This window comes from Chaetodon auriga, chromosome 17 (assembly GCF_051107435.1).
Source record: "Chaetodon auriga isolate fChaAug3 chromosome 17, fChaAug3.hap1, whole genome shotgun sequence".
Taxonomy (NCBI): domain Eukaryota; kingdom Metazoa; phylum Chordata; class Actinopteri; order Chaetodontiformes; family Chaetodontidae; genus Chaetodon; species Chaetodon auriga.
In genome coordinates this window covers 21,302,098-21,325,569 of record NC_135090.1, presented here as the reverse complement: position 1 = coordinate 21,325,569, position 23,472 = coordinate 21,302,098, and the positions used below count along the sequence as shown (strand labels likewise).

Genomic DNA, 23,472 nt, shown 5'->3' with positions numbered 1-23,472 from the left:
CTAACTAAACTCCATCTTCGTCCTAGAAGAAAACTCCAGTGATAAAGTCCAGTGTCAGTGAGAGAAGACAGAAAAAATCTTATAAAAGGATGATTTGTTATAAAGAGCAGTCCAGAAATAAATCTTTCAACACAGACCTTTTATTTTACTTTAAATTTCACATAATTGACTTTAAAGCACGTGTGGAAGCAGAATGATAGATTATATTCAAAACTGCATGTGAACAGAAGCAGACTTTTCATCATGTCCAGTCGAAATCATGTAGGCCGATAACGAGCCATCCACCAGGCATCCCCATCCAGTCTTAATACTGGGATGAAAAGTCACATTTTAGGTATTATTATAAGCAAAATTATAAGTATTATAAGGTGTAGCAACCATTTCTGTCGTACTTTATGAGTGACTTCCCTTTAATTTTATTTTTTTTTAAACTAACTGCCAATCTGGTGCACAGCCGTAGTTTTCCACTGATGGCTTTATAAGGACAATAAAATAATCTGTTTCTATATTTTCACATGTACCTTATTTTGGAGCATTCAGTGCTACTGTGATTGTTTAATATGTGTGAAAACCAACAGAAGATATCTGAATACAATAGGTGACGCTCATCCTGTGGCGGTGCAACAAATCTGACTTCCGCTTTTAGCTGGTATGCTTGTGAGGCTGAATAACCGACAGACAACCGCTGCTGCACGTGTAGGAAGTGTGTGAGTGTTTCTGTTGGACCGGGAGAAGCTAAAGGATTGTCAGAGGATCAGGTTTTGGTCAAAAGCAGGTACATCCATTAAAACATAAACTGGCATGTCCTGTGGCCGCCTCAGTGACTGAATATGGAGTCTTTTGCAAGTTTAAGAGAAGATACTGGCCTTAAATGACTGTTTACCATCATCCCTCTGGTGGGACTGAAGTAAGCTTCTTCCTGGTTATATTGCAAAGCCACAAACGTGACCAGCTGATGATCTGAGGGTGCCAGCAGCTTTTATCTTATAAGGCTACCTGATATTACACCTGAAATATCTTTAGGAATTAAAGAGCAATGCAAGGATTTTGTGCTTTTATTAAAACTGTTAGTGAAAGTATTCTTGTCCAATATTTTTTAAGATTACAGCTGAATTACTTGACATTTGAATAGTTGACAGCTGAGCCAAAAAGTGTGTGTGTGATGCTTTCTTTAATCAAAAAACAAATACCTAATAGCATCCTGCACAACAGTGTCTGGGCAGACTAGAGATGAGAAAACTATGTATTGATCACTGATCAAAGAAGGTGGGTAAGTCATTTCCCAGAATGACTTTCTCCTCTGTGCTGTGCTCATCAATGGTGACGATATAGGCCACGCCGCCGCTGGAGCCGTCGCGACTCATTGCCAAAGAGAGAGCTATGAGAGAGAAAGACAAGAAGAGAGGGGTGAGACAGGTGAGGAGACGGAGCTGAATGATTTGATTTCTGTAAGACAAAATACTGTAATGCACCTAACGTGAAATATTAAAGTGAAAGTCAAAATTCTGAAACCTTACGAATAAATAAAGCAATTAAAGTTTAATACAGATTAATCAATTATAACAAGAGCCGCTGGAGGTGAAATGAGGTGAGAGTAGTAGCAGATTGTTCAGTACAAGAAGCAGAAAATGTCTGTTTCACCATCCTTTTACAATCTGACAGCAAAAAAAGCTTTATATGAAAATAAACTTACTGTTGACCACAAACTGCTGGCACTCCTCCTTGCTCATGCCCCTGCGATACTCAGCATCAACAAACCCGTAAACATATGAGCTGCCAGAGCCACCAACTGCAAAGGGCTGCCTTGTCAGGAGACCGTTCAGGGTTGCAAACACCTGAGAGGTCAAAGGGCACAGGAAGAGAGGAGTGAGAGAGGTCATTCTGTACGGACACCTGTGACATCAAGTGTGTTGGTTGGCATGTTCACGCCGAAGAAGCTGCAGAAACATTCATTTGAGCTCATTAGCGTTTCTCTTTCCCAGGGGTCTTTCTTAGGGGTCTTTCTTAGGGGTCTTTCTTTCAGAAAGCTCGGTTCTTTTCCCTCCAGACTGCAGAGTTTACTGACCTGTCCTCCGTCTCTTCTGTCCCAGCCGGCCACGATGAGATGCGCTGACAGCTCCTCCTTGTACTTGTATGAGATGTTCCTCACCAGAGTGGCAGCTGAGCGAACCTGCGGGTCCTCGCCTATCTCGATACTGACGAGAGAAGAAGATCAAATGTGGTTATTACACACCACCCTGAAGACGCTCCAGCAGATGTGTGGAAACCAGCTCCTTTCTACCTGCCACACGCCAAGCACACTGCACTGTGGGATTAATAAAGGATTATCTTATCTTATGATTTATGTCACACATATATACATATATAGAATATACAGTATTTACTTATTCATATTTAATTTTCTGCTTGTTAAATTTCTTTTTCCAGACACTGTGTGTGTCATTTTCTTTCTCAAGTGTTTGTTCTATTGATTCAAGATGGCCAAAAAGTCAATCAACATGGAAACAGAGTGTAACAGATGATGTCTGCAAAAGAAAAGCTTGTTGTGCTTTTGACTCATGGACACGTTTGAAAACCAGTGCAACACTGATGTCTTTAGATTTAAGCTGCCAGCAGCAGAAACTTGGCCATGGATGTTAAATGTCTTTAAAGTCTAGATATTTCACTCACTGTTATTATGTTTTACCTGTGAACATCTAGCTGGTAGTTGACGATCTCAGCGATGGTCTGAGCATCTGCTGCAGAGCCTGAGAGAGCGCAGTAGATCTTGTCATGGAGGGGAGACAGCTTGTTCATCACCCTGTTCACCACCGATTGCCTGGATGGACGGATGAAGAGGGAGTGTGTGATTGTGGGGTGGAGAAGTTTACGCAGATGATCATGTGAAGCACTTGGTGAATGTGATTTCTTTGTTATGAAGCACTTTGAGCTGCACTTCTTGTATGAAAGGTGCCAAACAAATAAAGTTAATTATCATTTTTGTTATTACATAGAGGAAGAGGACATGCACTGGTGTGTTGATGAAGATTAAGTATTTTTGCAGTATTACGCAGACATTATAGACAATGCTTGGAAAACACATGCGCGCACTCACGCATTAACTCACCCTGCAGACACTCGGGAATCAGACCCGAGCACGACTCCTCCATTGAACTCGATGGCAATGATGGTTGTCTGGAAAAAGAAGTCAAAGCAATGAATGTTTAGAAGTCACTCCACCCGCGTGTGGTCAATCTTTGAGTTTTCAGCGCAGCGCGCATCAAGAGGCCACCAAGTCTAAAGGAGGTGCAAAGTCTCATACTCACTCCGGTTTTCACCTCCTCAGACAACCACTCCGGCCCGGTCTCCTCCAACATGCTGAGGCGCTGCAGTGAGTCCGATAACGACCACAACGACCGTGTCTGTCCGCCAGGGAAGTGAAGGCGACACCAGGCGTAAACCGAAGCGTCCGGTCGATCAGTTCCGGTTTAATACCGTTTTCTTGATGTCGGAAACCTCTCGTCTAGCTTTAAAACTCTTTTCGACGCGTTTGGTTTACCTAATAAATTCAGCAATCACACGTCAGGCGGACTCCATGTTTTCCTGAGTTCAATCGAAAATGAAAGTTAAAATGTCCCTCCTCTGCAAAGAGCCGTGAACGTGTCACAGCTTTGCCTGCACTGTGCGCACATGTCACAAACCAGTGGAGACATTTTGAAGCACAGAACTTAAAGAGAGAGCAAGGTTTCAGAAAATCTTTTTATTTTTATGTCTCATATGTCCATTCATAAAAAAAAAAAACTGCTCATCACATGTGATCTAGACACAAAATAGGCAGATACACTTTAAGCCTCTTTTATAGTGGTTAATAATGACTTTCTTATAATGGAATTATTATGATTTGGTACAAACCAGCCAGTATCTTACGGTAATAAAGTTTCAACAGTTGTCACACTCGTTTCCACATTTTTATTAGCAGCCAACTAACTCGGTTTTAAGTGTCTGACTTGTTCTTCGTATGTGTGCGATTTGTTAGAGCAAAATAGTGATGAAACTATGGCTTCCAGACAATAACACACATTTAAAAAAAAAGCATTGGTTGTTCAAAGGTGGTCACTCGTCATGGAACTTCGGCAGCTTGTCACCAGGTACCACGACATGCTCCACCCCCGCTTCCGTGATCACCACCAGGTGAGCCACGCCCCCGCTGACGTTGTCTCTGCCCATGGCCAGAGCGAGAGCTGTGGGCAGGGAGGGCAGAGGGGGAGGCACACAGGGACAGTCAGCAGGGGAAATACAGAAGCTGAACAAGCACACATATACAGATAGCACATTTCCCCAAAAGCTCTTTTCAAATCCTGACCTGAACTTCTGAACAAAACAAATACAAACATATTTAAGTTTGGGCACACGAGTAAGACAGTAGAGACTAAAACAAAGAGTACCATTGGTGGCAAACTGCAGGCATTCCTCTCTGCTCATGTTGGGCTTGTATTTGGCGTCCACGTAGCCGTAGATGTAAGTACTGCCTGAGCCTCCGATGGTGACAGGCTGCCTGACCAACATCCCACCAAGAGACACGACGTACACCTGGAGCAGGATGGAGAACATCAGCAATGCAGCTGTATGCAGCGAGATTCACTCACCATGTATCATCACCGTCACTGCTTCTCTGATGTTTGACTGTCTTCACAAACGCTTCCTACCTGTGGCCCTTTCTTCCTGTCCCAGCCTGCCGTGAGGAAGCCGGCCTGTAGCTCCTCTTTGTTTTGGTAACACAGTTCTTTCAGCACAGATGCTGCTGATATCACCAGAGGAGGCGTCTCCATCTGGACACTATGGATCCAGAAAGATCAGGGAGAGTCAAATGTGAGAGTCTGTGCTTTTGGAACCAAAGAGACTTTGACTCTAACATGACTAAGTGCTTTTGGTGGAACAAAACCAAATGTGAAATTAATAAAATAATTCATTCGATGTGAAATGTGATGTGAAAACATGTGCATACGTGTGTAATATGTGCCACTGTATTCATATGTGTGTGTGTGGCACCTGTGGAAGGACAGGTGGAACTTCGCAGCCTTGATGACGGCCTGAGCATCTGCGAGTGATCCAGCCATGCAGCAGAAGATCCGGTCGTGAACCTGAATCACCTTGTTGATGGTCTTACATGACACATATTCTCTGATGAACAAAGCAGAGAGAGACCTCTCATACACACATACACATCTGCAGCAGGGAGGAGAGAGGCTGTGATCTCTGACTGGAGGTGATATTAGTAAGCCAATAAGTTAGTTATGCTCCATTCACCATTCAACCATAATACACAACCCTCTCATTCAGGTTGAATTTTCTGCATGTGAGGGGTGAGGATCCAAGTTTTTCATTCACCTATTTCCAACAATTACTGCTAGCTTCATCAGTGGTGGAAGAAGTGTTCAGACGAACTTAAGTGAAAGTAGCAATGACACACCGTAAAAACACATAACCAGTAAGAGTCTTGCATTAAATGTCAGGTAAGTGAAAGTGTGTGTAACTTTATATACTGGTGGGTAGTAAATGCTTTCAAGCAGTCCCCTTCTGCACGAACGTGTTTAACATTACAGAGGTCCTCGGTGTTATCGTCACAGCATCCTCACCCTCCAATGGAAGCCCTGGAATCTGAGCCAATCACGACCCCTCCATCAAAGGTGGCAGCCAGGATGGTGGTCTGAGGGAGGAGAGAGGAGGAAGGTGAGAGAAATGACAGAAATATAGCACAGGGCATCACAGGCTTACCTCATGACTCCATGTTCATTCATTCAGAGTGAACACAGCTATGAATTCTGGGATTTGAAGTTCTGAGAAGGAATACGTTTAAGGAGTTATTAACTGAAAATGGAAGCGTAGCCAGGCTTAGTTTTTGTATAAATATGACGAATAAACTCAGTCAGGACTAACAAAAGCAGGTTTGTGACAGTAAAAGACGCGGAGTGTCCAGTCTGTGTAACTTCACTTTGTGTATTCAGGAACAGCATCACCTGTTCATTCGCGAAATCGATTATCGACCACCTCACGCGTAATAGGCTCGGTGCTCCATCCGTAGATAAATACTAGTGAAGCGGTGCGGATTTACTCACCCCTGTGCTGACTCCTTTGACTTGTGAGTCCGTGCAGCGTTTCTCCATTTTCACTCCAAAATCGAAAGAGAAGAAGGAGAGCTGACGCTCAGAACAGCGACCTCAGGCGCACGGAAACGCGCAGAGAAGCGGCGGTCAGATACGGGATGGCGCTATCAAATGTCCTCGAAACTCATACAGCTGGCTTTAATTTCGACAACGCAGCGAGGTAGGAGCTTCTAAATGTTTTCTGATCAGCAGTCTGTATCACCAATGACAGAAAATAAAATAAAACCGACGCTTACGCCACGCTTTCACCACGATCAAAAGTGAAAGCAACTTTTTCCTGCTTGTTTGTCGGTTGAATCAATGGAACAATATGGTGATGATGTATTCACGGGTAACATATATTCACCGGCTGACCCTCCTCTGTTTCCCCCTCTTCTATCCCTCTCTCTAGGAATGCTGCGTTAGAGGGTCTTTTTGAAGGAGGGCAGGCACCTAAACCTCTGAAAACAGGCACCACGATAGCAGGAGTTGTGTTCAAGGCGAGTATAAAGCTGTGTAAACTCAAAACACTGATGAACCAAAAACACTTGGCTTTCTATGTTTCAGTCCATAAACTATGACGTGAACTATGAACTATGAAGCTGTATTTATGTGTTGTATTTCTCAGTGTGTCATTCATTCATGCAAACGCAGACATTCCCACACAGGAGCTGCCCAGTTCATCCACGGCCATCCTCAGCTGGTGACGGGGCAGCTCCACTGGACCAGCTGAGATCTGCATGCCTTGCCCAAGGGCAATTTGTGTAATAAACGGGTTACTAGTGTCCATGTCCATCTGTGTTGGTGCAGGATGGGGTGGTGCTGGGAGCAGACACAAGAGCTACCTCCAGTGAAGTGGTGGCAGACAAGATGTGCTCCAAGATCCATTACATTGCTCCAAATATATAGTAAGTCTCAGAGAAGCCTTCAGATACTCCTCACCGTTATCAGTCTGAGTCTATCAGTCGATACGCTTCCATTTTTTGGTCGTCGAATTGTCATTTTCCTTTGCATGAAACCTCCATCTTTAGTTGTGATTTCCTACATACCCCCAGAATGCCTTACAGTTTGTTTTCTGAGTTCCCAACCATCTACCTTCACACCTTCTCTGATTCCCCCTCTGTCCCTCTGTAGTTGTTGTGGAGCAGGTACAGCAGCAGATACAGAGAAGACCACAGAGCTCCTCTCCTCCAACCTCACCATCTTCTCTCTGAACAGCGGGAGGAACCCTCGTGTCGTCATGGCCATCAACATACTGCAGGACATGCTGTACAGGTTTGTGGTCCACACTCACACGGCCTGCACGTAGAGGAGTGGGAATGAGTTTAGTTAAACTCACAGTGAATTAGAAAACCTCAGCTTTCATCAGGCTTCCTGTGTTTCGATCTTTGCGGCCCTCAGGTATCAAGGCCAGATCGGTGCCAGTCTTATACTGGGAGGAGTGGATTGCACTGGGAACCACCTGTACACAGTGGGGCCATATGGGAGCGTAACGAAGGTGCCTTACCTTGCGATGGGTATGTTTCATAACACTGTTCTGCAGGCATTAGCCACACTGTTGACGTGGCGTCTTTTTCTTGGGTTCTTTGCTGGTGGAGTTTCTGTGACCTCCATCTTGTTCTTCAAGTTTCAAATGTGTCATTGTTTGTATTAAATATGTTTTAAAGAAACCACACACGGCAAATGCTAGAGTTTATATGGATTCATTAACTATCAATGGCAGATCTTATATTTTTTATGATGTTATGAGTCTGTCACTCTATAATTTATAGATATAATATAAATTACATCACCCATTTAAATTCACTCTCAGACTACATCCAGTGCGATTCATCTGACTTTTCTTTTGTGTCCTTGCAGGATCTGGTGATCTGGCTGCTCTTGGGATTCTAGAGGACGGGTACAAACCCGACCTGGAGGTGCGCCGCCTGGACAGCTCTTACATATTGTGACAATGATCATTTAGACGTGATCACAAAAAAACAAAACTATTTCTTTTTGTGGCCATCTAAAATTTAACAATAAGCCTCTGCATTATGCAAACATAAACATTAAAAAGCATTAATTCTCCTCCTCCTCCTCCTAGTGCATTGTGTGCGTCACCAAATAGACAAACTGAAGAGGCGTGTAGGTGTTTGGGAATGGCTGCAGATGCATTTTCAAACTGACGAATGCCTCTGTCTTCTCCTTCATGTTCTGTACTGTTTGTCTCTGCTCGTCTCAAACATCATTTCACCGATTTCTTCTCAACTCTTTCAGCTGGAGAAGGCGAAGGAGCTGGTGCGTGTTGCCATCCACGCGGGGATCATGAGTGACCTCGGCTCAGGCAACAACATCGACATCTGCGTCATCACCAGAGAAGGAGTGGACTACATCAGACCCTACCAGGAGTCGGAGTTCAGAGACAACAGGTAGGCCAGCACGATCTGCTCTCTGGGCAGCTTTCTGTGTTGAACCATGTCTGCAAATCAAATTTACTTCTCAGCAAGTAGTGAATATGTTTAATCTGTTGCTGTTAGCGTGATTATCATGTTATCTATCTGTCTCCTAGGAAAATGAAATACAAATACCGTCCAGGCACGACACCGGTCCTGACTGAGAAAGTTGTCCCCTTAAAGCTGGAGGTTGTACAGGAGACCGTGCAGCAGATGGACACAGCCTGACGCACAGTCACACCAACTCCACAACATCCAGCAGTGAATTTAATTTCATGACATTGTTTTTCACCAGATTTCAAATATAAGTAGTGAAACATCTCAGAGCTTTTATTCACACTGTCATCGTGGCTTCTGCTCTGCTGCTCTGCTTCACTGTGCTGTGGAATAGTTAAGAAACTGTAAAACTGCAGAAGTTACTGCAGTACCACCGTAAGCAGGGAGGCTGCTATTAGGCCATTACAACATGTTTTTACAATATGGAAAACAATAAAAAATCACTGAATAAAATTCTGGTTGTCCTCTGTTGCCTGATTTCTTTTCACCATTTGTAATTGTTTACTCACTCACTATAACACTTTAGTCCACAAACAACAGCCCCGTTCTTATGATAAACATCCAATAAAAAGAAGTGCTTATAGGCTGCTGCATGTTTTTTCTTTTTTTCTTCCAGTCTTATTTGTGATACTGCACCATTAGCATGTCATTAATCTAACTGCATTAGGATGTGTACTTTAAAAATTCTGAAATATGCAAACGTGCTTTAACAAGGTGTTCCACCTCTGCCGGCTTCTCCAAACCTGAATGTAATACTTCCGCATAGAGACTGATGATGAGAAAAAAAAAAATACTGCTCTCCTATTGGCTGACGCCGTTTTGAGCCATCTTTTTTATTTAACATGAATATTACTGAGTCTCAGTTTTTTAATTTTGATCAATGAACTTTCTGATCGACTAAACCAGCCACGTTTGGTCAAAGTGTTAAATGCTCTACGGTTTTGTGCTGCTGATTAGTTTTGAGTTGTTATTTTGAGGACAGGACAACACAAAACTGCTTTACACTCTTTCACTTTCGAATTCTTTGTCACGTACAAGGAAATCATCCGGGACGCTTTGTCAATCACCTTCGACATTTTGGAAAACGTATCACCAAATCTATAGAATACAGATAGAGTTTGGTTTATCCATCTGAATACACGATGGCTCTTTTCGACGTAACCGGTTTTAAGACTTATTCTGAGCTCCGCGCGCAGATTCTTCCAGGAGGACAGACGCATCTCGTCGACCGAACCAACCACTACAGTTTCGGGACCAAAAGTCAAGAATTCGCTGTGCCTTTGGGTGTAGACGTGAGTATCACTGAGTTTTAGTGTGAAATTAATACACTGAATCCTCTCCAACCCGCCGCACGCGTCAAGCGTCAGACGCGGCGTGGCTCAAGTTATTTTACGCGTCTGTGGGTTTTGAGCGTGTGTGCTTCTTATGACACATCATATACATTTACCTGAGCTATCACAGGTTAATATAAGAGGATATTAGCTTATGATAGATATTCCAGTCATGCATTATTCTGTTACACATCACGCGTCCACCTGAGCTCACTTCTTCGACTCACTTTCAGCCGTCAGGGTTTCTGAAGTCCTGCAACCGTGACGGAGGTGTGTGTATAGAGCTGAACCACGGCACCACCACCCTGGCCTTCAAGTTCAGACATGGGGTCATCGTGGCTGTGGACTCCAGGGCCTCAGCTGGCCGTTATTTAGGTAATTACGCATGTCTGGAAAAGTACGGGAAGTGTGTAATTTCTCCTCCAGATCTGCAAAAGGTGTGAACAGGTGTGACTCCACGAAAAGGTGGTGGGAAAGTGGACTATGCAGTGCATCATTTCTCATATTCTAACAGCCTATTTCTGTAAAGAAATGAAAGCAGAGAGTGACAGCGAGCCTGTTCATACATGTACATCATCTAAAAGTCTCATCAATGATAGGAAAGGTCTGGAAGAGGTGTGGAGCTTTAGAGCATGACGTTCAGGAAACATGAACTAAATATTACAAAATGTGGACAAGGCAACGCTTGAGACCAAGGTGCTGCGACATCGGGCTACCTCATAGTGTTGACATGCTTCGGCCTGTAATCTTGGTCACTAAAAAGTCTCCTTTTCCCAAATGTGTCACGTCTCTGCAGCATCCAACGATGTCAACAAGGTCATAGAGATCAACCCCTACCTGCTGGGCACCATGTCGGGCAGCGCTGCAGACTGCCAGTACTGGGAGAGACTCCTGGCCAAAGAGTGCAGGTCCGTCGTGCAGCGCTTTGAATACTGGTCCCTTTTGTGTGTGTATTTGTGGGTTTGGTGATGTACTGCACGCTGACTGAATGCTGAGTAAAATGTTTAAACATGTTATCTGGTTCCTGTTTTAGAGCTTCATGACCAAATCAGTACTTTGTTGATGGATTACAGCGTTTTGTGTTCTTATAAACCCAGGAGGAATATCATGAGCATTCAGGCCGACCAGATGGCTGATCGATCCGTCTCTTCATTTCTAGTGAACTGATTTTTTCCTTCCTTTCTTATGACTTCATCCAGGCTGTACAGGCTGAGGAACAACCACAGGATCTCTGTGGCGGCTGCCTCCAAGCTGCTGTCTAACATGATGCTGGGTTACAGGGGCATGGGCCTCTCTATGGGAAGCATGATCTGTGGATGGGACAAAGAGGTAAGCTGTGGTGTGTTTGGAGATGTGTGTGTGAGGCTCACGATGCACACTGATACAGAAACATTCAAATCTTTATTATCCCGTCCTGTGAGGCAGAGGCTCCTATAGGACCATATTTACTGCAGTGAATCCTCATTGTGGTTGGAAAGGACTGCTGGGGTTTGCAGTCGAAGCCAGGAGAGCACAGGATCGTAAATGTGGATGTTTTCTGTTTCTGGTAATGTGATTGTATTAAATAAAGATGCTGGTGTGTTATCATTTTTAATATTTACTGTTAATGACACTCATGACGACGTCCCTTTATTCACACTCACATAGCCTTCATCATTAGAAAAATAATTAGAATACAGACACGGCTTGGCTGCAAACAGCAATCAAAACACAGAAGAGTACCGACTGAAAAAAAAAAGTTTGCATGGTATACAACATAAATATGAATGTTTAATATTAATTTAATATTTACAACATGTCAATATGACACGTAAATGGTACCGTTTGGTTCTGAAAAACAGCAGCTTGTATCTCAAAAAGAACAATTTCTTTAACGAGAGTACACTGCTGACATCATTAATGGCACAGCTCATGAAATTATGTTTTCTTTATTATCGTCTCACCTCTGTTTGGACCTTCTGTTGTATTCTTATCAGAAACAGTGTTTAAAATCATACTTTTCCTGCAGACCACATAATGTCTGTGTGCTCTCCAGGGCCCTGGTCTGTACTACGTGGACGATAATGGGACGCGTCTGTCTGGCCGTATGTTCTCCACCGGCTGTGGTAACAGTTACGCCTACGGAGTGGTGGACAGCGGCTACCGGGAAGACATGACGGTCGAGGAGGCGTATGAACTGGGCCGTCGAGGCATCGCTCACGCTACACACAGGGATGCTTACTCTGGAGGGGTGGTCAACAGTGAGTATAATGACATTCCCATCATCCTCAGCTGTTTAGTGGCAAAAGACATGGAAATAAAGAGATACTTAAAACTAAATGGATAAATAATAATAATGACGTAATCCAAGCGACACGAAACAACCAGCATAACATCAACAAGAACACACTCATAAGGGCTCTCCAACAATGTCTGCTTAACTGTGTGTTTTGTGTCTGTCTAGTGTACCACATGCAGGAGGACGGCTGGATAAAGGTGTGTAAGGAGGACGTGTCAGAGCTGATCCACCGCTACAGGAAGGGAATGTTCTGACGTTCACCCGTAAACCCAGATCAGCCTCAGCACTGAATCCAGTCCAGTGATGCATTTGTTTCCAAAATGATGAAACTTTCGATATTTGTCTCAAAAGTACGTTGAAATAGTTGATATCTGGTTCTGGAAATGAATGGCTTGACTTCATTTCTGATTATGGATCAATAAAAGTCAGTCTTTTGTACATAGGAGCCTAAACTTTACAGGATCAAACTGCGGCGATTAATTAAGATTAAGTTTAAGGTTATTATTCTTTCTATTACATAACATTGGTACTGTACATGTCGATACTCTCCAAGCTCACATGGCTCAGTGTGGTAAGTTGTGCTTTGACATCCTGTTCCAAATAAAGACATTTGTCCGTCTCACTGCTGTCCTGCAATGATTAACCTGAACCGATATGTTGCTTTATGATATTAAGTGCCAGCTTTTTTGTGAAAGTGAGACACTTTCTGCCTCCAGTGAAAGTATGTTGACATGTGGGTGAAGATCAAAACATAAGTGATCCTCAGGTCCTTCATGTCTCTGTGCTCGTTTACTGTCACAAGATAATTATTTAACGTGATCGCTGCATCATGTTATCAATGCAAGGATGTCGCTTTTGTCAAAGATATTTACCTTCTGTATTGAGCTGTGGAAGAAATGTTTAAGATGCATCATCTGATAGTGAGAGACTTTGTTGTTATTGTTCTGGGTGTCCTGAATCATGAGACAACAAACCTCTCCACATTTTGCAGCAGGCAAAAATCAGCCACAAACCTGTCAGGTGACACTTCTGAAGCTGTCATACTCCTGATGTTACAGTATCTAACAAATACTGAAGACACCAGGTTATATCACGCAGTGTCAATAAAACCTTTTGCATGATTTATTTCATCATTTGTCGTTTAAAATATCAAACAGGTCGGTAACAGGAAACATTTTCACATAAAATATGAAGCTGTAGCTGCAACAGCCCAGATGTCATTTCTTTAACTCAGCTTTTTACACAGGTTTTATCCATTAAGGTGAAAAAATCAGGTGAACCAACCTATTTTTTTTTACAGGACTGTTTGTTTTCACTCTTTCACACACACGGACTTTAAAAATGAAAGGATGCCCTTTGGCCATACGACGTGAAGTTCGTGACAAAGTACATGACAAATAGAAGGTGGCCGTAACTCTGGATTATTTTATGCTGCAGGTATAACCGGTTAGATCCGGTTAGAAAAAAACAGTTGATTTGGAGGAGCCACAGCTGTAATGTCATCAGTTGCTGGGCAGATTTCAGCGCTACAGGTTGTGCACCGTGAAGAAGAGCTGAGCGGAAGTCTCTCACACACACTGATAAAATATATAGACGTACACACACGATGAGACATAGAAGAAAACATGAACCAGAGGTTTTAAACATTAGTGTCTTTTTTTCCTCCATTTTTCAGGAACAAGCTGACAACAAAGAAAGATTATGTGTTTAAGAGCTTTCCTATTCAACAGCAGCACGAGAGCGGACAAATGTCAGACTCTCAAACAGAATCATCATCACACTAATTTTATCATGTTAATCCCCTTTTTAGCTATTTGTACAAGATGACAGGTTTTCCCACCTAATTTTGTTCTTCGTGCTCTTCAGTGAACGTTCACAGCTCAGAGTCACGCTCGTTTTGTTTTATGACAACAGTAAATACTCATAGAAATGTAGCTGCAGTGACAGAGTATGTAAGCATATATATAGAAGCACAAAAGACAGAAATTTGGAGCATTTGGGACTTTATTTAAAAGCAAAACAGTACAAATTAAATGAAAAAACAGCCAAACTCATTTATTTAACACAACATATGATTTAAAGCATCACTGTTAAATTTCTTTGCAGCTTCAAAACTAAAGGAAAAACGTCCCGTCCCCAAATACAAGCAGGATATAATTTCAGTGCTGAGAAGCTTAAAAAAACCCACAACCTCTAAAGAAAGTCGGCTAAAACTAAATTAATTCAAAACAGATCAAAAGATGAATAATGTGGAACGAAAACCAACAAACTCCTGATTCAAAGAGAAAAACCTTAAAGGCTTAAATTAATCTTCAACCTGCTTAAAATCACAACTAAATCTTTACATTGCTTAACTTTTCAAGAAATACACAAGCTCACTATTCGCACAAGTGGAAATATTTTTTTTCATGCTGTTAAATAAACCATGATGTCAAACATTTTCTGGAACTTACAGGATGGAAAACAAGCAGAGAGCCAAAGAACGTCTTTGTGAGTAGAAACAGTGAAGAAAACTCTCTGACTGTCAAACGTGTTCTTTCAAGGTTTATGTCATCAAATCACCACATTATATGAAGATGGGGATGCATGAATCTGTGTGTGTGTGTGTGTGTGTGTGTGTGTGTGAGTGAGTGAATTTCTATAGATTTACAGACCATAATTGATTGGAGCAGGAAACATCTTGAGTATGAAAGTATAATTCTGCTTGATTTGTTGCAGATGAACACATCCTGATGATGGATGTATGAAGATGCTGTGATGCGTTCATGTTCTCCATAAACCTAAAGAGACAAAAAGAAACACATTAAATCCATCAAACAGAAGCAAAATCATTGAGCGTAAATGTTGAAATGAGTTCAATTCCACAAAGCCTCATTTTGTTGAATCGTTTCGACTTAAAACATCCTGATTGATTGAAGTGTGAACATCGTGTGAGCCCAGTATTTACCTACTATACCACCATGTTCAGCAGCAGTCTGACAAACTGCTGTCCCTGTTTGTCCGAAGCTTCACATTTGACTTTTTAATAAGACTCTTTATCTGAGCTGCTGATGTGAAGCTTTCTGAAAGCACCTTTCTCTGAATAATCTCATTTCACTTCATAGAAAACAGCTGAAAGTCAAACATTTCCTTTGGAAAGAGTCACACAAGTCTTACAGTGAAGAAACAAACAACGACACAAAGTTCTTCTCCACAAAGTTTAAGGCAGCTTTGTTGAGCAGCAGCTGTGAAATTCATGTCCCACATGAAGCGACTCACTGTGTTCAGGCTGCTGCTGCTGTGTTTGTCTTTCAGGCCTCTGGGTTCAGTTGCTCCATGACCTCAGGGTTGATCACAGCTGGAAGGTCAGAGAGACGTCGTTAGCCCTCATCCTGCTGTCAACTGACACTGTGTTTAACAAACAGCTAACACTGCCACAAAAGCTGCTCAGCACAAGATCCAGAAAGGCCTTTTCATCTACAGAGAGCGTGTCAGCGCAGAGCAAACACAAGAAAAAGAGCTTCACTTACGAGATGGAGGCCGTTTGGCTGAAACGAGAAGAAAAGACAAATTATTCACGTGCTTCCAGTCGAAAACTCTGTCAGCTTCTTTCCAGCTCCTCAATAAATCCCGTCCACCTTTTGTTCACATCTCCTGTTATTTCTGCTGCCGTCACCTCTCCTGACATCATCACGCTACAGTCACATGATCACCACACTGTGGCTCTGAGCCTCGCAGCGCTTCCTGCTGTCTGAAGCTCATTTTGATGCTCGGCCAACTGAGGTTTGTGATCAAAGCGTCCAAATCAAAACCCAGAAAAAACGAAGTGTCTCTGTTTGAGTCTCTCACCGTTCTTCTTTCTGTAAACCACGAATCCAAGAGCGGCGACGACGACGAGAGCGAGAACAACCACTGCGACGATGACGATGGGAATGACAAGAGAATTCTCTGTTGAGCAGAAAACAACAACAAACAGTCACAACCTGAACAGATGAAGCAGGTCAGAAGACAAGAACGTCCATCTGCCCAAAGGACACAATCCTGCATACAGACGCTGTGTGTTTGTTTGTGCTGCTGCTGTTGTTCATTTCACTTTTTATCTCCACTCGTCTCCACATCATTACTGTATCTGTGCTCGTTGATCCTCGTCCAGCGTTTTTAGCTGCGTGTCTGTGCTGCTTTCTGTCTTACATGTTGTTTGTGGTCACAATGAGAGCTTCTGACAGTCTGATTCAAAGTCCTTTCTGACTGTCTGCACACTTGGACCACAAACTTTCTTCTGACTGATTTACTGATGGACACAAACGTTCATCCACTCATTAAATAATCTGCTTATCTTCTAAAAGTGACAGCAGTAAAGTCAATACAGGAAACCTCTGAACTGTGGTTACACATTAAAATGGTTAAACATGGTCTGAAGAAAAAAAAAAGAGTTATTTAAAGAATGAAATAAATTATGAAAGTCATTAAAAAAACACTTTATATTAAAATATGTGATTAAATGAATGTTTGAGTATTTCATTATTGAATTTCTTGTATTAATTAAAGTAAAAATAAAAATGATGGTGGACGACGACGATTCCTTTAAAACTTTAAATCAGGAAAAATAACTTTCATTCTTTCAGGGATTTGCTGACACTGTTGTCAGCGTGCATTGATTTCAAATCAATCAAAGCCTTCAAATGTTCTAGAAAAACTGCTTGATGAGAGAAAGTGACAGCAAAGACAAACATAAAAAGACATGAAGTGCAGGACGGTGACAGTAAAATAAAGGTGTGTTTCCCGCCTTCATCACTTCTGATCCCAGTCTTACTTTCATTGCTCCTGATCTTTGCTTTGTCCAGTCTGGTGACGACGTCGTCCTTCACACCAGAGAGCTGAAACACACATTCGTACTTCCCCCAGTCTTCAGACGCTGAAGGTTTCAGGTCAGCGCTGGTCTGGAAGGTTCCGTCGTGGTTGGGGAGGATCTCTCCGAGCTCCACGTCCTCATGAAGCTCCTCTCCATCTTTCCTCCAGATGAGTGTGGCTCTGTCAGGGTAGAAACCTGAAGCGTGGCAGCTGACTGGAGAGGAGGGAGTCTTCTGGAGGAGAGACACTGAGGGGAGCTCTGCAGAGTCCAGAGACAGACACTTTAGAGCTTCTTCATGAGGATTTACTGAACATTAATATCATCATTCCTGTTTGATGTCATCTGCTTTAAATGCTTCAGCAGCAGACACTTTAAATATGTTTGCAATGAAAGGAAACATGACTGAAGAGTCGCTGAGAAAAGAAGGAGGGACAGAGGAGGACAAAGACAGGTGAAGAGAGGTGAGGAGGGTGAGACAGATCAGAGAGGGACGAGGAGGACAGAGAGTGAGAGAAAGACAGAAGACACAGAGAGAGAAAATGGAGGGAAAGAGACATGAAGTGAGACAAAGTGGGTCTCTGTATGTCCCTTCATATTTACTGTAATGTCCCTGCTGCTTAGAGACACAAGAGACACATGAAGGTTGTTGTGTCCATTAAAGGACATCAGGTCATGTGATTCTACCTGTCCTCAGCAGAGACCTCCTCCCATAGTCCACATACTTCTTCACCCAGTCAGGACAACGCTGGGTGAGATATTGCTTCTGACTGCTTATCCAAGCTTTGTCATTATCCCACTTGTGTTTGGTGATGACAGCTTGTGGTTTTGGAGCGATCCACGTCTCTGTCTTCAGGTCAAATGATATGAAGTCTTCTCCATCATAACCAAACTGATAAAAACCACTGGCGGGTCTATTCTCATCTTTCGTCTCATCGTCCCACTCACAGCCACACATAAACTGGAAAATGTGGACACCTGAGAGAGAGACAGACAGAGAGGACAGTGAAGCAGAGTGAGATCACAGCCCAGTCATCCATCACCAGTCCAGATCACATCTTCACCACAGACACACACTGATCCACAGACGCCAAAACAGAGGATCTACACCTCCTGCTGTCATTGGCTCCACCGAAGACGCTCACAGCCAATCGTCATGTGGACGGCGTGGACGTCTTCCGGACAGACGGAGAGGCGGAGACTGCTGGGAAACAGAGTGAGATCCTAAAACACTTCATGTCCTCTCTGTTCTTTGACCACACTGAGTCCACTGAGACCAACAGCTGATCTCCACTGTTGAAGGTGGTGTGTCTTCATGTGAGCTGCAGGGACACACACACTGAGCCGAGTCCTGACCAGCACACTGCTACACTGTCTCTACTGTGTATTATGGGATGGACACACTGTGGTCAGCGGAGTTGATCTCATCTAATCTGTGGTTCGACTTTATATTCAGATCGAAAATCAATGATTCTCTTCATCATCAATCATTTGTTCATTGATCCATGAACCATTTACTGATTTTAAAAAGGTGGAAAATTGTGAAAAAATGTCCATCACAAGTTCTCAGAGCCACAGGTGACGTCTTCAAACGTCTTCCTCTATATTATGGGATGGACAGACTGTGGATCGGCACCGTGGAGTTAATCTAATCTAATCTGTGTTGGTCTCATATTTTGGGCTCAAACTGACTTTTCTTGTCATTGTTGTTTATGTGATGACTATTTTTCCATTCAACAATAAATCGTCCACGCTGTAAAAAGTGAAGGAACAGTGAAAACGTCCGTCACAAGTTCAAAGAGGCCAAGCTGAAATCTGCAAACTGCTTCTTCTGTCCGAGCGACACTGAACAGTTTTTCATTTCTAACGACACAAAACAGAGAAAAGCAGCAAAGTCTCAGATTTGAGAAGCTTCGACCAGAAAATGTTTCAGAAAAGACCGAAAAGATTATTTGATGATCAAGATTTGAGTCAAATTCATTCCTGCTGATCAATGAATCCACTGACTGATCGCTTCAGCACAGCAGATGTTTATTATGGGATGGACACACTGTGGTCAGCAGAGTGAATCTAATCTCATCTGGAGCTCTGCTGTATATTATGGGATGGACACACTGTGGTCAGGACAGTGGAGTCGTGCTGTCAAACTTTTTAAACCTCTGATGTGAAGGAGACGTTTCCACGTCGTCCTGTCAGACATGTTCATTCAAACATACTGCTCCTCCTCTCATACGGGGACCCAGCAGAAGCAGCCTGTGTCCCTTTGACAGTCCCGCGCCGTACTTTAAGAAACCAGGCGCTGACGCTCCTCTATCAGCTGCCTGTTGGAAACTGTTGTGATAAACAGGTTCCTTCAGTCCAGTTATTGTGGAGCAGCTCACTGCGGGCAGTCCAGCAGACGTGTTGAGGTCTGATCGAGTGGAGATAAAGTGTTCAGAAGCTCTGCTGCTTATTATGGGATGGACACAAACACTGGATCAGTGGAGGACAGCAGCATCCAGGACTCTCAGTCTCAGTGATGTTTCTGTCTGAGTCTGACTGTGTTTCAGCCAAGAAAAGCCTCCATCACACCGTGTGTGTGTGTGTGTGTGTGTGTGTGTGTGTGTGTGTGTGGGGAAACATCTGTTTGCTAAAATACAGGATTCAAATATAAACAACATTTTATCAGCAGAAAGTGAAACATAAACAAACCTCCAGTTTGGTTGAAGCGCTGCTTTGCAATTTCAATGTTGGCTTTGAAGGCCTGCTGGGCACCCATGAAGTTCCCAGTCTCCCTCTCCCAGTAGTCAGCTTCATCTTCTGTGACTCTGCTCATCCAGTCCTGTTTGGGTTCTGTTCTCTTGGTGTTACTGTCATAGTGATCTATCTGGACGTCATCAACCATCCCAACACCCACAAACTCTGGGAAGTTTGGGACTCCAGAAGAAGCAGTGTAGAAATACTTCAGAGAGTGAGCCACTGTAAGAAAAACTTCATGTCATGATTTCAGTTTTCACAATTTCACTTTGATTCATCACTGAAAAACCTTATTTTCCTGCACACACAATCAAAAAGAACTACAGCGCATTCAAGACATCCTCATCATCTCTGCTGTGCAGTCGACAAACACACAAACACCTTCACAAAGAAAGATTTCGCTCCACAAACTCTTTCATATTTCTGACGATCTGCTCTTGAAAACACGTCTTTATTGTGAAATGAGACGTCAGAGGAGTCGCACGTTCACTTCATGCAGTCTGTCCCTGACTTTCACTGACACACAGCAGTCTGTTGGACGTCCACGTCTAAGAAACCGAGCAAAGCTTTCAAATATTATAGAAATATATAAAGAAATAAAGAACAATGCGATGATATGAACTTATTATTTCTGTTCAGTGAGTTAACGTTGACAAGACTGAAAATATGTTCATTAGGCCCAAAGAAGGAACAAACTGACACAAATATTCACGTAATTCAGATTAAAATAAATCAGGATTAACAGCACTGAATGAACGACAACACACTTATTCTAGAAAACGGTCATGAACAACTTAAAGGCACAAATGGAAAAGTGCGCTTTTGGCTCCACTTCCGCTCAACAAACGACTGTTTTGCGTGTCTGCTGCCATTTTAGCATTAAGATCGAAACCGGATCGATCCTCCTGATAGTCTGGAATAATGGCCCGAATCAAAGAAAACAAACAAAACGGAAGAAAAGAAAAACACGTTTGTGCCATTTAGAGAAATACACTACAGGAAGGTGACCTTTGACCTGCTGACAAAGACTTTTTAAATCATTTCTATCATCTGCAGGAGAGACAAGCTTCAATTCACAGACACAGAATATAAAGACACGAAGACTTTTTTCTTTAACAATCAACGGACTTGAAAAAGTCTTCACTCACCTGCCGCCGCCCCATGTAGACCTGTTCCCAGCAGAACCACAAAGATCAACGTCCTCATTGTGAACTGTTGCGTCTGAAGCTTCGAAAGAACAACGACTGACTTTTCTCACGAGCTGCTCCCCGATCGAGGATCAACACTAAAATGAGGATTAAACGTGGAGAGACGCTGATATCAAACTCCATCTGAGCCAATGAGAATTCAGCCTGAGCGTCGACGTCACTTGTAACTGGGTCAAACTGAGCCACTGAGGTTATGAACGAAAGCGAAACTTAGCTGATCTCATGTGAGCCTGTGGAGGAGGATGGGGAGACATGACATGCGGGCCTTTATGTTGCTTTCTGAGCTCTGTTCACATAGGAAAGGAGTCTGAAAGCTGCTGCTGCTCACATCCTGTTCAATGTTCTGCAGCTTGATGGGATGTAATGTGCAGAAACGTGTTCATTGTGTGGGAGGTCAGAGGTCACTGTCAGCTACAGATCACACACTGTGGAGTCTGTGTGGATGCAGCAGTGTCTTATTGTTGTTTGGCTCTGTGTGGCTGCTGTGGGATTGAAAAGAGTCCTGATCAAAATATCAACAACAAACAAGTCAAAGTGATTTCATTGATGTCATAGTGAGTAAATGTGCTCAGGAGCTCCCCCCAGTGGCTCAAACCTGCACTTGATGAGCAGCAGCACAGTTTCTCAGTGTGGACTGATGTGATCTGTTATTTTCAACACGTCTGTGAGCAATCATACCATCTGATTATTGAATGACACTCAGGGGAGCATCTGAATCCTTTCTGAAGTCCACATCCAATCAGATGTTTTATTTATGAGTCAATACATTTCAGTAAGAAATAAAAGCAAAGCAGAAAGAGAGTCAGAGAGCTTCTGAAACACAAACATCAGATCAGGTCAGCTCTGTCCTTCAGGATCAACGCGTCTCAGCTGATTTGGAGCTGTGGACGCTGAAAACTGCTGGAACAAGAGAAATGTAACACCGCTGCTGATGTTTGAGCACCTGATGCTGTTTCTCACTTTGCTCTGTCTTTGGCACCGTTTGGACTGTTTCAACCCTCACTTGTTGGTTTTGAGGCACTTTATAAAAGCTCACAGAGTTTATGTCTGATGAATAAAAGTCAGATCTTTGCTTCTCACTTCTTCAGCTGAGACGATTTATTCATGATTATTACACACACAAAGCCAAATGTGTCACATCTTTTCTCCTGACAGTTGAAGTCAGAGACGTCAGCAGTGTGTCAGCGCCCCCTGCTGGAAGATTATGTGCCTGCATTAGAGCCGCTCATGGGAAACCACCTGAGGATGTCACCTGACTTTCCGTTGGTGTCAGTTAGCCAAAAATATTGATAATCCATGACTCAGGTCACATGTATTCATCAAATTAAGTGTCATGAAATGAAATCAACTGAGAATAAACTGAGTGTCGCAGCCCAGCTCTTAGACCGGGACAAAACAGAAGTGACACAGGTAAACTACATAAAATCATTGATTTACAGCAAGACGATCAAAAAGCAGCAAACAGGTGGAGGAATCTGTAAAGTCAGCAGTGTAGGCAGTGGATGAGTGAAGATGTGCTGTATGGATTCTGTTCTGTTAAGACAAACAAGAGGAAACTAAAAGCCTGAACTCACAGATGAGTGATGAGGAGACCTGCTGGCTGCCGCTCTGGCTTTATGTGCACGGGGACACACCTGGTCCAGGTGGAGGAGGAGCGTGACGCCTAAACACAGCTGGTTTAGAGGTGGGGAACCCTCCTGCGCTCACCTTAGTTTTCTTTATAGTGTCCACTCAACGCTTCATTCACTCATTTCCTTTGTTGACCTTTTGACCTCATGCACATTCACGTCGCACAAACAGACAAACGATGACACACAGCTTTTGTTTCATGCCACACACTTGTCTCTGTTTATCACAGTTGGCCGTACATTAGTTTCTATTTGCAGGACGCACATTTAGCCATCTTCTCTACAGTCACGCTGTCGTTTGTCTTTGGTTAATTTTGTCTTCAGTGGATTGAGTTTCTGTTTCTTCAGTTGCGAGTGTGGAGGGAGCTGCTGCCGGAGGGACGTCTTGTCAGGCCTGAGCAGAAGATGCAGCCGCTGAAGCAGAGCTGCTGAACACAGGAAGTGGCCAATGGGACTCCACCAAGCGCCTGACACATCATGGGGGACCTGGGATTTTTGTCCAATGAGGAACTCTTTCTTTCGGCTTTCTCACCTTTATTCTTGTTGTCAGCCATGACAGCGATTAGAACAATCGCAAGAAAAAATGCTGCGGTGATGATGAGGAAGGTCGCGTCATGACCTGCAACTGAAGCACTTCACAACAGAAGTGGATCCATCAGTTTATTGACACACACACACACACACACACACACACACACACACACACACTCAATCATCTCCTCATGAACTGGTTCAGTCTGATGCTGGTTTGCTGCTGCTGCTGACTGCTGATTGGTTGAGATGCTGTCCATATTACACAGCACAACAGATGACTTTATGATCATGTCGATGTGTCTCGAACAGCTGATC

At 43.2% G+C, this 23,472-nt stretch overlaps 5 protein-coding genes across 5 annotated transcripts; 2 read left to right on the top strand and 3 right to left on the bottom strand.

Moving 5' to 3' along the window:
- Window positions 1–1,180: 1,180 nt before the first annotated feature.
- Window positions 1,181–3,625, bottom strand: psmb9a (proteasome 20S subunit beta 9a). Its single transcript, XM_076753927.1, has 6 exons — window positions 3,306–3,625; window positions 3,107–3,174; window positions 2,687–2,818; window positions 2,066–2,195; window positions 1,694–1,835; window positions 1,181–1,378 (listed from the first exon to the last, which is right to left on the bottom strand). The coding sequence occupies exons 1-6, from the start codon at window positions 3,354–3,356 to the stop codon at window positions 1,251–1,253; spliced, it is 651 nt and encodes a 216-aa protein (XP_076610042.1). The 5' UTR covers window positions 3,357–3,625; the 3' UTR covers window positions 1,181–1,250.
- Window positions 3,626–3,719: 94 nt separating this feature from the next.
- On the bottom strand, window positions 3,720–6,220 carry psmb12 (proteasome 20S subunit beta 12). Its single transcript, XM_076754648.1, has 6 exons — window positions 6,096–6,220; window positions 5,616–5,686; window positions 5,029–5,160; window positions 4,686–4,815; window positions 4,425–4,569; window positions 3,720–4,220 (listed from the first exon to the last, which is right to left on the bottom strand). Exons 1-6 carry the CDS (start codon window positions 6,141–6,143, stop codon window positions 4,093–4,095), a joined length of 654 nt encoding a protein of 217 aa, XP_076610763.1. The 5' UTR covers window positions 6,144–6,220; the 3' UTR covers window positions 3,720–4,092.
- LOC143335323 (proteasome subunit beta type-7-like) lies at window positions 6,152–9,040 on the top strand. Its single transcript, XM_076754649.1, has 8 exons — window positions 6,152–6,303; window positions 6,535–6,622; window positions 6,933–7,030; window positions 7,257–7,397; window positions 7,524–7,639; window positions 7,983–8,041; window positions 8,382–8,533; window positions 8,674–9,040. The coding sequence occupies exons 1-8, from the start codon at window positions 6,242–6,244 to the stop codon at window positions 8,783–8,785; spliced, it is 828 nt and encodes a 275-aa protein (XP_076610764.1). The 5' UTR covers window positions 6,152–6,241; the 3' UTR covers window positions 8,786–9,040.
- A 584-nt stretch (window positions 9,041–9,624) lies between these two features.
- On the top strand, window positions 9,625–12,844 carry psmb8a (proteasome 20S subunit beta 8A). Its single transcript, XM_076754647.1, has 6 exons — window positions 9,625–9,906; window positions 10,179–10,320; window positions 10,742–10,853; window positions 11,145–11,274; window positions 11,981–12,185; window positions 12,389–12,844. The coding sequence occupies exons 1-6, from the start codon at window positions 9,757–9,759 to the stop codon at window positions 12,475–12,477; spliced, it is 828 nt and encodes a 275-aa protein (XP_076610762.1). The 5' UTR covers window positions 9,625–9,756; the 3' UTR covers window positions 12,478–12,844.
- Window positions 12,845–14,209: 1,365 nt separating this feature from the next.
- LOC143334918 (class I histocompatibility antigen, F10 alpha chain-like) lies at window positions 14,210–21,079 on the bottom strand. Its single transcript, XM_076753923.1, has 8 exons — window positions 20,936–21,079; window positions 19,743–20,009; window positions 17,739–18,029; window positions 17,016–17,312; window positions 16,052–16,150; window positions 15,733–15,750; window positions 15,482–15,560; window positions 14,210–15,003 (listed from the first exon to the last, which is right to left on the bottom strand). The coding sequence occupies exons 1-7, from the start codon at window positions 20,991–20,993 to the stop codon at window positions 15,514–15,516; spliced, it is 1,077 nt and encodes a 358-aa protein (XP_076610038.1). The 5' UTR covers window positions 20,994–21,079; the 3' UTR covers window positions 14,210–15,003; window positions 15,482–15,513.
- Window positions 21,080–23,472: the final 2,393 nt, after the last annotated feature.